We start from the raw sequence: 15,035 nt of genomic DNA, 5'->3' as shown, positions 1-15,035 counted from the left end.
ACGCCTGTTCACTGCCCTCCACAGCTGCCACCAGAAGTGCGGCCGCAAGAGCTCCCTGCATTTTCCCGGGGACCTGTTCACGGCTCCGGAGCGGGCTGGGGGTGGCCCTGCTCAGGGTCCCCTCCCCTATCTGGATGATGATATCCCCTTGTTGAATGTGGAGGATGAGCCAGGTGAGAGCGGGCTGGCCTGAGTGGGGGTGACTTTCAGGGGGACGTTTGGGGGATAGGCTGGCCCCAAGGGACCCAGGCCAGAAGGCCAGTGGAGGCCCTCACCTAGCATGTGGGCTTTGCCAGTGGGCTGGGGCAGGCTGTGGCTCAGACTCTGACTGGCTGCCCACTCTGCCTGGCAGCGTCCCTAGAGCTGGGAGATGTGTCACTGGTCTCTGTGCACTGTGAGGGTCTGCAGCCCACCCCTGATGGGAACAGCAGGGGCCAGCTCCTCGCCCAGCTGCAAGAGCTGCTGCACCACTGGGTCTTATGGGCAGCCGTCAAGAGCCGCTGGGTGATCGTAGGTGAGTGTGCCCCAGTCCCTTCCTGAAGGCTGACACACCCACATACTCCACACCCTACAAGCAGCAAGCACTGAGAGTGGAGTAGCTCTCAGAGGTCTGAGCACAGCCTCTTCTCTGCCTCCTCCTCTTCCTGGGTAGGCTGCCCCTGGGCCTCTTCGGCCTCTGCTTACAGGCAGCCATGCACCAGGCAAGAGAGCAGAGTACTCGGGCTTGACCCTGGAGTAGACTAGCTGGCTGCGTTTGAACCCCAGTTCTGCCCTCTGCCCTTGGATGTGCCAGCCAGTCTAACACTTGAGTTCTTGGTCTAAAATTGAGTGTGATAGCAGTGGCGGGGGCCAGGGCATAGCTCAGTACATACCAGGCCTGGGTTCTGTCTCCCTAGCACCAAAAAGAAATAGGGTCTAGGAAGAGAGAAACTGTAAGAATTTTGACGCATATAAAGGTCTTGGCCTGGTGCGGGGCCTGCCAAGTGCTCCGTGTGATCAGAACTACTGCAGGCAAACAGAAGTGCCAGCTCTTCGGGAACAGACAGATACCTGAGACACCAGCTAGCCCTGGTGGAGGAGCAGTCGTTTGCTTGTAGCTTACAGCCAGACCCCAGCAACTCCACCAACACAATCACTGTCATTGCCTCTGTTGGGGCTATCTCCCTCCCTGCTTCCCTCTCCTCCTCCTCCCCCTCCCCCTGCCCTTCACACTGATAACCATTTTGCCAGGATGGGGTGCCAGCCTCAGATCCCTCACAGGGCATCATCTCACACAGCACTTCCTCACAGGGCTTTTCGCCTCCATCCTTATCCTGTCCCTGGTGTTCGCCAGCCGGCTCCGCCCCGCCAGCCGGGCCCCACTGCTCTTCCGGCCGGACACCAACATTCAGGTGCTACTGGACCTCAAGTACAACCTGAGCGCCGAGGGGATATCCTGCATCACCTGCTCAGGTGAGGATCCCCGCCGCCCGGCTGAGCCCACCTCCCTCCTGTGCCGGCTGAGCCCACTGTTGGCCTGAGAGATGGCAGAGGTGCAGTAAGTGGGAGGGTCGGACTTCTGGGCTCAGGGGCTCTATGCTACAGAGTCAGGGACAAGCCGTTACACTAGCAGATTTGTGGAGGAAGGATCGAGTGCTCTGTGGGCATGAATACCCTGGAAGGCTGCCCAGAGGAGGTGTCTAAGCAGATACTTAAAACATGAGAGTCATCAAACGAATAGAGCTGGGGAAGGAAAGAGTAGGTTAGACCCAAAGGAGAGGGAGAAGTTCAGTCAGGCCAGGCTGGCAGGGACAAGAAAGAAAGGGTCTAGGCTGAGGGCTGTGGCAGTGATGGGGAAGGGCAGAGCCAAGACTAAGGGGGAGGGTTGCAGGAGCTGAGACTAGTCAGGGTTCGGGGGGTTGTGGGGTTGGTGGACCAGATGGAGGTGGGCAGGAGACTGGAGCCTTCTCTACAAGAGTCTTAGAGGAGCTAAGGAGTCAGTTTGGGGGTGATTTAATACATGAGGGGTGCTGTCAGGGCAGGTGTAGAGAGGAGCTGGAAGGAGGGAGTGGCTTTCAAGGTGTCTGGTCTAAGCCCTTAGCGCAGGGAGAGTCAGGGTGGAGCAAGGGCGGACAAAGGTCAAGCCATTCTGCCCCCCCAGTCCCCCCCCCATGGGTAGAAGGGAAAAGAGACAAGGTTTAACTGAACTGGATGCCTGAAGCTTGGGAGAAGAGCTCCACTGCTGCTGCCATAATTACCTTCGCTTAATCAGGGCATTGTTCCTATTAACCCAGCCTTCCCTTGGTCATGGCAGGAGCTGAATGCATGATAACAGACTGGAGCTCTGACAGGTACCCAGAGCCTTGCATCTCATAGTCAGCTGTAGCTCAGCCCCCCGGGTCTCCACTGGGGCTCCACCTGTTCACAACACACACTCCTAGGGACCCCGTGCCTGTCCCCTGCCACCTCCACTTCCCAGCAGGACAGACACCAGAACAGCCATCTGTAGGAGAGTCACCTCACCCCTGTACCTGGAATGCACTCTGAACCCCTTTTCATGGAGACCTTTGGTATGGCAGCAAAGAGGGCAGCTCTCCTGGACGCCCCTCACTTCCTGGTCCCTGCAGTTCCTGGTTCTCAAAACCACAGCTTTCTCCTCTGCCGATGAGGTCGATAGCCCCTGCTTCGGGATGGCTATGAAGACTGCTATTTTAAAGTGTGATGCCTCTCTCAGTTAGACAAAAACTTTACCTGTAGCACTATGACAAGGCAAGCCATTGCCCAACCTTACCCTCACCCAGTAGAATTGGGAAAGCCAATTTCCAAAGGGGACACATGGGAACATCGTTGCGTGTCCCCCTCCACATGGAGACGTGATAAACATTTGACATGTTCCTTAGTTTTGCTGAGTCTCCCTCAAACCACTGATGTCCACTGCCTCCAGCCTCTGGCCCTTCATAGATCCTGGCCTACCCTCCTTGCCTCCCAGGCGTGGCCAGAGAGGATCCCATGTCCCTGACTCAGTGGGCCGGTGGGGGGCAGGTCTGTTCCAGGAGAAGCCCCACAGCCTGCAGAACAATGTCAGGACATCCCTGGAGAAGAAGAAGCGAGGTTCTGGGGTTTCCTGGGCCAGCCGCCCTGAGACCACTGCACAGGGTGAGTGGGTGGGGTCCATCGATGCACCCTGGTACTCTCATGTCTGCCTCTATGTGGAGAGCCGGTCACATCTAGAGCCTGTACTCCCGTGGGAACTGGAACCTGTGTCCTTGGGTCGGCTAAGGGACAGCATATGTAGACTTTAGAACCCTCACATCACCTCAGCCACCCACCCTGACTAGAACTCCAGGCTTCTACCTACCGCAGCCTCCTTGAGCCTGCTCTGGTCACCATCCTAAGAGTCCGTATGGGAGTGTCCTGAGCCTTGGCTCACCTCTCCTGGGGTCTCCATTAGAAAGGTTGCTGGGACAAATATACAAGGGAAAATAACCCCAGTGGATATTTATGTTTGTCCCTGTCACTCCACAGTATTGTCACCGTGTCATTAACAGACCTAGCCCCACCTTTCCCATTGATGGCAACACTACCCTACTCCATTGCTGCTATCTTTACCATCATGAGTGTGACTCCATCTGTGACTGCTACCACCTCCCACCGCCTGCCACTAACTACCCCACCCTGTCATCGTCACCTGCCACCATCACTGCCACCGTCCTACCCATGACTGTCACCTCCCACCATCCTTCCTTCCGACCCTTTCTAGTACAGAGGGACAGCAGCAACATCTGGGGATGAGCCTGAGACCAGTGCTTAGCTCCTCGGCCGACAGAGCCAAGGTGGGCTTCTGTCGCATCCTGAGGCTGCTATGGTCACCGTCTTCTCCTCTTCCATCCCTTGCTTACCCTCAGAGTCCATGAGCACTGTGTACATCTCCAAAGTGAAGAGCAAAGGCCACCCAGCGGTCTACCGGCTCTCTCTCAATGCCAGCCTACCAGCACCCTGGCAAGCTGTGTCCCCTGGAGATGGAGAGGTGCCCTCCTTCCAGGTGAGCCCATGCTGTCATGGCGTTAGATATTGAGGAGGGGCTGTTGGTGCCATACTGGTGGATATTGGCCATGTAGGCAGGGAGCAGGGCCCTTGAGGATGGAGCTGTTCCTGGCACACGAGGGTCTGCCATAGCAGTCAGATGGGTGGCGGGGTCTGCAGATAGAGCTGGATTTGAGTCCTACCTCTGCCTTGTGTAACCTGGATGTTGTTGGGCAGGTGATTCAGTCTCTCTGAGCCTCGGTTTCCTGATCTACAGAATGGGGATATAAAAGACAATGTTGGTTGTACAGGGAACAAAGAGCTCTGTACCACCTGACAGTGGAGTGCAGTAACTGTCCACAATGGCAGCCCATAGTTCATCCCATCACAAAGAGATTGCCCAGAAGACAGCCTCCCATGGCCACACCCAGATTCAGTGTCCCCCCCTAAACAGGATCATTCCTGTTCCTTTAATCCTTCCCGCCATCCAGATGACTGGCACAGAGGAACTACCTGTCCTCCCGCCACAAATGCCACTCCTCCCTCAACAGCCCTACCTGGCCTCCCTTCTCAGGATGCCCTTCTCCCTCCCACCTCTCTCACCTGATGGTCTTGTCTGACTGAATCTGGCCCAGCCAGAATCTGACACCATACCCACTGCCATCTCCACAAGGCCAAGGCCTTGCTCATCCTGCCTAGGCTCCGCACCTTAGATTCAGGCACAGAGCCTGTCCCAAGAAGACACCTAGTGTCCTAGTTTTTCTCTTGCTGTGATAAAAAAAAAATAATAATATCCCTGAAGAAAAACAACTTAGAGGAGAAAGAGATTTACTTCAGCGTATAATTAATTGTAGGTTACAGTTCATCATTGTGGGGAAATCAAGGCAAGAACTTCAAATATCAAGTCCTATCACATCCACTGTAATGAACAGAGAGAAATACATGCGTCCGTGTGTTTACTCACTTGCTTGTGCTCAGCTCTATTTCTCCATTCTTAGACAGTCCAGGAGCCCCTGAATAGGGAATGGTACCGCCCACAGTGGGCTGGATCTTCCCACATCAGTTAACTTGAGCTGTCTTCCAAGGGCATGTCCACAGACGATCCCAATGTAGACAGTCCTTCATTTAGACTCTCTTCACAGATGGCTTTTGGTTGTGTCAAGTCAACCGTTAAGGCTAGCCCACTGGAAAAGAAATGAGGTTCAGAGAGGAAGGGGGTGAAGGGAGAGAGGAGAAGTTGACCACTTTCAAGTTCAAAACTAAGCTTCTGAGCTCCGGGTACCAGGACAGGGTGGGAGACAGGCCAAGGAGGGAGGGGACAGACCTTGAGGCTGGGCAGGCTGAGGCAGCCTCCCCGAGTCACGTGTCTTGTCTCTGTCAACCCACTGCTTAGGTGTATAGAGCGCCTTTTGGTGACTTCACCAAGAAGCTGACCGCTTGTATGTCTACAGTAGGGCTGCTTCAGGCGGCGAGCCCCTCCCGCAAGTGGATGGTGACGGCCTTGGCCTGTGACGCCCGGAGGGGCTGGAAGTTTGACTTCAGCTTTTATGTGGCCACCAAGGAGCAACAGCACACTCGGTAAGGGCCATGCAGACGTGGCGCCCAGACCACCATGACTTCGCTTCACTTCCCTCTCTAAAAGTGGGGACACTGGCAAAGATGACTGGCCCACAATCCCCACTCCAGTTTGCCACATTTCCTGTCAACTCTGCAGGGTCACTGTGGCCATCTGGATCTACCTCATGGCCTTGTCAGTCATCCTCTGTACCCAGAACATTCTCCTCATGTCCTGGAGTCTTATGCCTCTGGATTCAAGTTTCTAGCCTCATGCCACCTCCCAGGGGAGGCTGTCCCTATACAGAGCCCCTGCCCCATCCCACATCACCTCATTCAGACTCTCCATGCAGCACCTGCTGCTATTTCTGCCCCCAGTTGCCACCTGCAGTCATGTGGGTCTGGCATGTGACCGCTCCAGCCCCAGAACTGTGTCCCTCAGGGCATTCTGAGGGATCCTTCAAGCTGCACTTCATGTGGTGTTTGTCACGTGACAGGCTCTCAGTAGGTCTCTGCTGACTGGATGAATGTGTTCCCACACTTCCTGTCCAAGGCGCTCACCCACTCTTAATAAGCAGCTGGCTTCCTGTGTCCGTTTTCTAGATTGTTGGGGAGTGGCATAGGTTGTATCCGTTGTCGTTTCTGCTTTATTCTCAGTCTCTACCCCGTGGCACGCAGCAAGTGACTCATGCTTGCTGAATGAGAGCTCCGTTCTCCACCTCATGGGTTCCCAAGTCCCCAGGGCAGTCTTGTCCCAGGCCTTACACCCTCGAGTTATGAACATAGCCTTATTTATCAGGGAAGGCTGCCTTGGCCCAAATATCCAGTCGTTAATTTTACAAACACCCATGTGGCTATGTGTCAGCATGCTAGGGGCAGAATGGGGTAATGAGCACCTCCCCGGGAGAGAGGCAGCTTCCTGGCAGCCCAGGAGCCACACTCAGGAACAGGAACCGCTCAGCTCCAGTTTCAGGAGAGCATCCCAAGCCAGGTCTATACTGCGTGTGCTACCTGGAGGCCGTGGTCTGACAAGGAACCAGTTTCAGGGCATTCAGCTCCCTGACCCTAACAGGTTGATTCCACTTAGATTAGAGGGGTGAAGAGAGGAGGCAGCAGGCGGTGAGGTGGCTCTAGCTGGGTCCTCTTCCCACCTTAGCATCCCTGTCTCAGGGTAGATTGTCTGCTCCTCAGCCCAGGGCCGGGCTTAGCACGATATGTACAGCCATGGCCTGGGGCCTGGCAGTTTCCTGGATCCAGTGGCAAACTCAAGGTGCCTTGAATCCTCAGGTTCAGTGGGTCAGTGGGTCAGTAGGTCAATAGGCTGCAGGTGGGGCCCAGTAAGGCTTGCCCTAAGTCCTTCCTGAACTCTGGGAGACAGTTTTAAAGTGGACACTTGCGCTTCCTCCCTTCTTGTGCTAGGGCAAGAGACTGAGAGCCAAAGGGAAGAGCCTTGATCAGGGTCAGGTTGGTCTTGACAGAGGCAGAACTAAAACAGGGCTCCAGCCCCCAGCCCCGGGCACCCTATGCCCCTGTGCTGGGGGAGAGCTCACCCTCCCTGGCCCCTGAAGTGACCTCCGTGTCTTGCCTCCTCTGACCTTTCCTGGACTTCCTAGCCTATGCTCCTCATCCCACCTCCTTTGACTTGGCCTCCCTGCCTCCACAGGAAGCTGTACTTTGCTCAGTCCCACAAGCCCCCCTTCCACGGGCGCCTGTGTGTGGCACCACCTGGGTGCTTGCTCAGCTCCAGCCCTGATGGGCCCACCAAAGGCTTCTTCTATGTGCCTAGTGACAAAGGTACTTGGGGCCAATCCCTGGGTGGGGGAGGCTGCGGGGAGCCTCAGAACCCTGGGCCTACCCTCAGTATTGGCTGTGACTTCCCTCCTGCAGTGCCCAAGGCCCGCATCTCTGCCACCTTTGGCTTCAACCCTTGTGTGAACACGGGCTGTGGGAAGCCTGCGGTGCGTCCGCTGGTGGACACAGGAGCCATGGTCTTTGTGGTGTTTGGCATCATTGGACTCAACCGCACCCAACAGATGGACAACCATGTTATCGGGGACCCGGTACGGCCACTTTGGGCAGATGTGGAAGGTCACACAGCTGCAGCACACTCTTGACTCCTACACAGCTCCTCTAGCCACACAGGACCTCCACAGGCCTCTGAGGGAGCACTGCTCCCCTGGAGGGGGAGCACTGACTGAGACTTACTCAGGAATATGGGTACATTTGGGGACCCACACCGGCTGCCTCGTCTTCATTGGAGGCTAGAACAGATGAGAGGAATCCTGTGTGAGGCCTGTCCTCCTCTGGGGTGGGCTCTGTATGTTGACATCACTGACCATGAGTGACTGAAAAGCCTGACAGGTAGACTTACAGGGTCACTAGAGGTCATATTCGGGTTGGACACAGGCATGGCAGGTACAGCCTATGAAGGAACAAAAGGAAGATGATGATGTTTGTGTTTCTGGTCAGAAGGCTACTGCACACATTCAGAGCAGGGGTGGGAGCCTGAGGAAGGGACAGGCAGGCATGCAAGATAGAGCTGGCTGAAAGCAAGGGAGAAAAGCATTAAGTCCAGTTGAGAGGAAGAAAAGAGGTAGGGACAAAGGGCTTCAAGGTAAGCTATTACGGGAGCAGAGGCGCCAAAGGCCGCCGAGCAAAGGGACTCATGGGTATCCACGTGAGGGTGTGACATGGTGGTAACACAGGACAAGGGAGCTGCTGCAGGGTCTGTCCCTCGCGGTAGGGAAGGGGAGTTTGGGACTGAGTCCGCAACTCACTGAGTGCCCGGGCCGGTGTGTCTCCTTGGGAAAGGGCAGCGTCATCTACGACAGCAGCTTTGACCTCTTCAAAGAGATCGGGCACCTGTGTCGCCTCTGCAAGGCCATTGCGGGCAACTCGGAGCTGGTGAAGCCAGGCGGGGCCCAGTGCTTGCCATCAGGTATGTGTGGTCGTGGCTGGGGACTGTGTGAGGTCATGGTCCGCTTGATAGGACTAGATAATATGTGCCTAGAGTTTGGGTGTCTGTACTGGGGTGTGCCCATAAGGCACTCACAGCTCTGTACACACATTTTCCAAATGTGCACAGGCTTGCAGGAGAATCGGAATGCTGCGGGGGGGGGGGGGGGGGGAAGGCTAGTGAACCGTATAGGTAGGTGGCCTCCAGGGGGAGCTCTTTCGGAATGGAGGGCAATTGGCTCTCCCAAAGGCTACTTGACTGCAGTGATCCAAAATGCTACTTTCCACCTCAGTGGCAAGTATGGGTTGTAGGTCTCTCAATGACAACTGCCCGATGTTTGCAAACACTGGAAGCTTGAGAGGCAGGTGACTATGTGCACCCAGGTGTAATGTATGGGATTGACCACTTTTCCTGCCGCAACCTCCTCTTTGCTTCTCCCTACAGGATACAGCATCTCTTCCTTCCTGCAGATGTTGCACCCCGAGTGCAAGGAGCTGCCCGAGCCCAACCTGCTGCCAGGGCAGCTATCTCACGGGGCAGTGGGTGTCAAAGAGGGCCGTGTGCAGTGGATCTCCATGGCCTTTGAGTCGGTGAGCCTGGGAGCCCCGTGTAGTGTGCTTATCTTGAAGACATGTCCCCATCCACTCCTGTCCCTCAGCCCAGACCAGAGAAAGATATCCAGGCTTTGGCCTGAGGTCATAGTTAGCAGTTGACAGTGTCAGGCACCACCCAATCCAACTGCACATCTTCATGCTTTCTAACAACTGTAGGGATAAAGGAAGGCCAAGAGACTCTCCACGGTCATCTTCATGTTCCGTGGCGCTACCAAAGGAGGTACAGGAACATGTGTACACAAACATGTACATACTTATACACACAGGCAATATCCCCTAACCTGACTTCCCTGAGATCTGGCACTTTAGCCACTCAGGCTTGACAAGATGTCCTGCTGCCTCTGTGTGGAAACCAGGGGTCCAGCCTTTACCTGACCTTGGTGTAGTTGACTGATGTCATGGATCAGATCCCCAGTTCCCTTTGACCTCATATTCTCCACCTACAAAACAGTATTTAAAAGCCTTTCCCTAGCTGGGCAGTGGTGGCGCACACATTTAATCCCAGCACTCAGGAGGTAGAGGCAGGCAGATCTCTGGGTTCAAGGCCAACGTGAACTACAGAGTGAGTTCCAAGACAGCCAAGGATACACAGAGAAACCCTATCTTAAAAATCAAAAACAAAATGAACAAACAAACACTGGAGAGATGGCTCAGCAGTGAAGAGCACTAGCTGCTCTTTCAGAGGTCCTGAGTTCAATTCCCAGCACCCACAATAACTGTAGTGTCATGGGATCAGATGACCTCTTCTGGCGTACAGATAGATATACATGTAGATAAAGCATCCATGTACATAAAATAAATAAATCTTTTTAATTTTTTTTTTCTTTAAAGCCTTCTCTCTTCTGGCTGTTATGGAGATAACACACTTTGCAGAGAGTGGCAGAAATAGTAACCAGGTGACAAGTTTAAGGGAATGACTGTTCTCAAGCCCCCAACGCAATCTCCCATGGTCAGTGTTACTTAAAGTAACAGACCATGATGCCTCTAATCCAGGTCAGGTGGACTAGAGAGCCCTAACCCAGTGAGGACAATCCCAGGCTGAGTTGGAGTTGCCTTTTTTTTATTTTTTGGTAAAACATTCTATAAAACTTAGTATCAATATTAATTGGTTTTTTTGTTGCTGATACCAAAAAGGGGGCTGGGGGAGAAGGACAGAGATAACTTATGAAAGACAAGATGTATTCCAGTTCATGGTTTCAGAGGGTTCAGTCCATCGTGAGAGGAAACAACTCGAAGCGATGAGAATGCCCCTGGTACTCCAGCCATCTCCTCTCTTGTTGCTCCGTGGGACCACAGTCTGTGGGACGAGTCTTTCTCCCTCCCTCAATATTTCCTAGAAGACTACAAGTTTTCCTTGCTATCTCTTGGGTGTTTCTAAATATGATACCATTAACAATAAAGATAACGTATCAATTTAAGCCATAATCTTTTACCCCCAGTGCCCTCAAAGGCTCATGTCCATCTCACAATGAAAAAATGGATGCTTAACAGTTCTGACATTTTTCAAAAGACTTGACTTCAGAATCTCCTCAGAGACTCAAGGGAAGTTCTTAGCTGTGAGCCCCTGTAAAATCAAAAAGACAATTACAAGCTCCATGATCTATAGCTGTTTGCATCCTGCATTCATGCAAACCAGCATCATATTGATGATACCAAGGTCAACTCCAGCCCTTGGACTACAGCTTCAGTAGCTTCTGGTGCCCAGGTAGCTGAACTTGGGAAAACACTTCCCTGGGTGGCCCTGTGTTTGTCAAGGAAAAGTCTTCCAAGTGAGTGGTCATTTTCATGCACTGGAGTCTATAGCGAGTAGAGTCTTAATTCCTGAGATGGGATTAAAGCTTGTCCTACTGTCCCAGCTCAGAGTGCTTGGGTTTTCCTTAATGATGCTAATTTCCATGACAACCCTGCAGCTTTCAACTAGCTTCCTTTGTGAACAGACTGCATATTTTTCAGATCCTTCTGTTATGTTTTTGTTTTTGTTTGTTTCATCCTAATTTTTACTGTAAATCCAGCTAAATGTGGGTAGCATTAACCATGTCACAGCTTCAGTGTTATGCTGTCTTGAAATGTCCTCAATCAAATTAATTAATCCTCCACCTTTAAATGCCTCCTCTCAAGTGTTTTAATGTCATTTCCAGTGCTGTTTGTCCTATTCAGAGTTTATGTTGCTGCAATGAAACACCAAGACCAAAAAGCAAGTTAGGGAAGAAAGGAATTATTTGGCTTACAGTGTCACATCACTGTTCATAATTAAAGGAAGTCAGTACAGGAACTCAAATAGGGAAGGAACCTGGAAGCAGGAGCTGATACAGAGACCACAGAGGGGTGCTGCCTCCTGGCTTGCTCTCCATGGCTTGCTCAGCCTGTTTTCTTATAGAAGCCAAAACCACCATCTCAAGGATAGCACCGCCCTCAATGGCCTGGACCCTCCCCCATCGATCACTAAGTAAGAAAATGCCCTCAGATGACTCTAGCCTGTGACAAGTTGACATTAAACTGTCCTTCACACTGCTATAAAATACCCTGACAAAAGCAACTCAAGAGAGAAAGGCTTTACTTAAGTTCACAATCCCAGGTTACAGCCCATCCTAATTAGGAAATCACAATGACAAGACCTTGAGACATCTGGTCAACCTGCACTTGTAGTCAGGAAGCTGAGAACAATGAATGCATGTGTGCTTGTGCTCAGCTTTCCACTCTTTAAAATTATTATTATTATTATTAGTAGTAGTAGTAGTAGTAGTAGTAGTAATGGCGTTTTCCCAGCATGCATGTCTGTACACCACAAGTATTCAGTGTCCACAGGGGGAAGAAGAGGGTATCCAGTGCCCTGTAACTGTGGTTACAGATGGTTGTGAACCACTCTGTGGGTGCTGGGAGTCAAACCCAGCTCCTCTGCAAGAGCAGCTGGTACTCTTAACTGCCCAGCATCTCTCCATCCCCTCAGCTCTAGGTTAATATAGTTCAAACTTCTCTAATGAGACAATGGTGCCACCTCCAGTGAGTAAATCTCATCTCATTAATGTGCTCAAGCTGATCCTCCCACAGATATGCCCCAGGCCCACCTAACATAGACAGGCCCTCACTGAGAGCTTCTTATCAGGTGTTTGTAGATTATCTCAAATTGACAATTAAAATCATCCATTACAGGGACATAGACAAGATGTATACAATGATTTGCTGTTGTTATTTTGCCAGAATATAGCATGAGTGGACTCTGGACTAATTCCCAATAGATTAGTCTATTCTCAATTAGACTCTAGTCTAATTCTCTAGTTCTTTGCTCCCATCTGAAATGTCAAGCACACAGTCTTTACCATCCACATTCCTGTCTGCATTCTGGTATTCCAAAATCCCACCAAAATGCCCCAGTAAGCTCTGCTTAGAATTTTTCTAGCCTTCGGATCCAAGCTCTCTCAGATTCCTCCTACAACCTCTAGGAACCCCAGAGCTGCATAGTCAGACGTAGTTACAGCGACCCCACTCCTGGTACCATTTTTCTGTATCATTGGTATTTTATTACTGTGACCCAAATGATTGACTGGGAGTAGGGAGGAAGAATTTAGTCCACAACAGCCAAGGCAGTGTGGTAGAACAGAGTACTACCTGCCATGGTGGGCCATGAAGCAGAGGAAGAATGTTGACATTCTAATAGCATGTTCCTTTTAACATTTTATTCAGTTTAGGACCCCAGCCTGTGGAATAGTACTGCTCACATCCGAAATGGGTCTTTTCCTCTCAACTTTTTTTTTCTCTCTTTTCCTCTAACTCCCTGAATATACCCTCAACATATCCGGAGGCATGTCTCAACAAATCCTCATTGACTCTAAATCCAGTCCAGTTGACAACAGAGATTGGCCACCCCACATTTAAACCATTTTTGTGACATTAAAAATCATTGCCAACTGGGCAAGGAGGCATGCAACTTTAATCCCAGTGCAAATAGATTTCTGTGAGTTCGAGGCCAGCCTGGTCTAGATAGGGAATTCCTAACCAGCCAGGAGACCCTATCTCAAAAAAGAAAGGAAAGCGTATTGTCACTGTTGAGACCATCCATCTGCAAAATGTCAATCTCCAAGTTCCTGCCCTTCCTCCCAGCCCTTGGCAACACCATGATACTTTGTGTGTGTGCTTAACTACACTGAGCATATCACACAAATGGAATCCAACAGATTTGTCCTTCCCATGAGCATCAAGTCCTTCAAGGTCCAGCCATACTGTAGCGTGTGGTGGAACCGCCTTCCTTCTCTGAGGCTGGTGCCACAGTCAACTTGAAATTAGAAATGTTCTTGAGGGCTGGTGAGATGGCTCAGTGGGTAAGAGCACCCGACTGCTCTTCCAAAGGTCCAGAGTTCAAATCCCAGCAACCACATGGTGGCTCACAACCATCCGTAACAAGATCTGACTCTCTCTTCTGGAGTGTCTGAAGACAGCTACAGTGTACTTACATATAATAAATAAATAAATAAATAAATAAATAAATAAATAAATAAATCTTAAAAAAAAAAAAAGAAATGTTCTTGATCATCTCAACCATCCACCACAGCATCCCCTGCCAAGCTGACCCTCGGTGCACGCACGTGTGCACGCACACACACACACACACACACACACACACACACACACCTATGGGTAGACATGCTGAGGCTGAGACTGTTTCATAGGAATAGGTGAACTGAGTCAGGGAGGCAACAGAGCAGAAAGTCCTAGATCCCTTTTAGGACGGTGCACTGTGGCCTAGCAGACTGCCCAAGACCCTGTGTGCTTGCATCCTCAGCCAAGAGGCAGGCATCTGACCAGATATACTGAGAGCTGTGAGGAAGGCTGGGAAGGGGGGTGCTTGAGAGCCCAGAGAAGGCCCATCTTGGACAAAAGGGATGCTCTTCAGAGGAGATAGACCCTAGTCATGTCTCAGGGTCATGTGGAGGGGCTTCCTGCATAGGCAGAGTGGCCCATGGGAGCATGGCGTATTCTAAGAGAATATTATGTTGAGAGATCTCAGGGTAGCAGATGGGATGGCTCAGCACCCACATCCTCACTGGTGGCCAGAGTAGCTGTCCTTAGGAGCTGCAGAGCAGACCCACTAGTCTCACCACCCTGTGTCCCCTGCAGACCACGTACAAGGGCAAGTCCTCCTTCCAGACCTACTCAGACTACCTGCGTTGGGAGAGCTTCCTCCGGCAGCAGCTGCAGACATTCCCCGAGGGCTCAGCCCTGCACCGAGGCTTCCAGACCTGTGAGCACTGGAAGCAGATCTTCATGGAGATCATAGGTGGGTGTGAGCCCACCCCTCCCCCATGCCAGGTGGGGGGCAGCCACACAGAGGCAGCTACCCACATCGAGAGCACAGCGCGGTCTCTCTGGGCAGCGCTTCTGTTACCCCCGAGTCCTGGGTTGGAACCTCAGTCAATGGCCATGTGGCAGCCATTGACGAGAGGCCAGAGTGTGGGTCCTCTCCTGCCGGTTGCATCTGTCCATGTGTGATCTTGAATTTGGCCACCTGGAAAGTAACACTGGGGCCAATGAGATGGCTCTGTGGATAAAAGCCCTTGCTGTGCAAGCCTGGTGGGCTGAGCCAATCCCTGAATCCCACGGTGGAAGAAATGAACCACTGCACAAAGTCCTCTGACTTCTACACGTGTGCTGTGGCACATGGGCACGTGCCTGCACGCATACAATAATAATTTTTTAAAAGTATGTCATGGCCCTTCCTAGGCCACCACTCTCTGGGGGTGTGATGGTTTGTATATCCTTGGACCAGGGAGTGGCACCATCTGAAGGTGTGGCCTTGTTGGAATAGGTGTGACCTAGTTGGAATGGGTGTGTCACTGTGGGTGTGGGTATAAGATCCTCACCCTAGTTGCCTGGAAGTCAGTCTTCCACTAGCAGCCTTTGGATGAAGACATAGA

The 15,035-nt window shown here is 51.9% G+C and overlaps 1 protein-coding gene across 1 annotated transcript in view; it reads left to right on the top strand.

The window, feature by feature from the left end:
• Nucleotides 1-15,035, top strand: part of Disp3 (dispatched RND transporter family member 3) — a 52,784-nt gene that overhangs the window by 30,582 nt on the left and 7,167 nt on the right. The window contains exons 8-18 of the mRNA XM_029475798.1: nucleotides 25-173; nucleotides 353-514; nucleotides 1,291-1,452; nucleotides 3,022-3,135; nucleotides 3,885-4,021; nucleotides 5,396-5,580; nucleotides 7,220-7,350; nucleotides 7,444-7,616; nucleotides 8,368-8,494; nucleotides 8,957-9,102; nucleotides 14,239-14,398. Of these exons, the coding sequence (XP_029331658.1) occupies nucleotides 25-173; nucleotides 353-514; nucleotides 1,291-1,452; nucleotides 3,022-3,135; nucleotides 3,885-4,021; nucleotides 5,396-5,580; nucleotides 7,220-7,350; nucleotides 7,444-7,616; nucleotides 8,368-8,494; nucleotides 8,957-9,102; nucleotides 14,239-14,398 (1,646 nt within the window). The remainder of the gene's footprint in view (nucleotides 1-24; nucleotides 174-352; nucleotides 515-1,290; nucleotides 1,453-3,021; nucleotides 3,136-3,884; nucleotides 4,022-5,395; nucleotides 5,581-7,219; nucleotides 7,351-7,443; nucleotides 7,617-8,367; nucleotides 8,495-8,956; nucleotides 9,103-14,238; nucleotides 14,399-15,035) is intronic.

This window comes from Mus caroli, chromosome 4 (assembly GCF_900094665.2).
Source record: "Mus caroli chromosome 4, CAROLI_EIJ_v1.1, whole genome shotgun sequence".
Taxonomy (NCBI): Eukaryota; Metazoa; Chordata; class Mammalia; order Rodentia; family Muridae; genus Mus; species Mus caroli.
The sequence above is the reverse complement of the archived record's forward strand: the minus strand, read 5'-3'. Positions and strand labels throughout refer to the sequence as shown.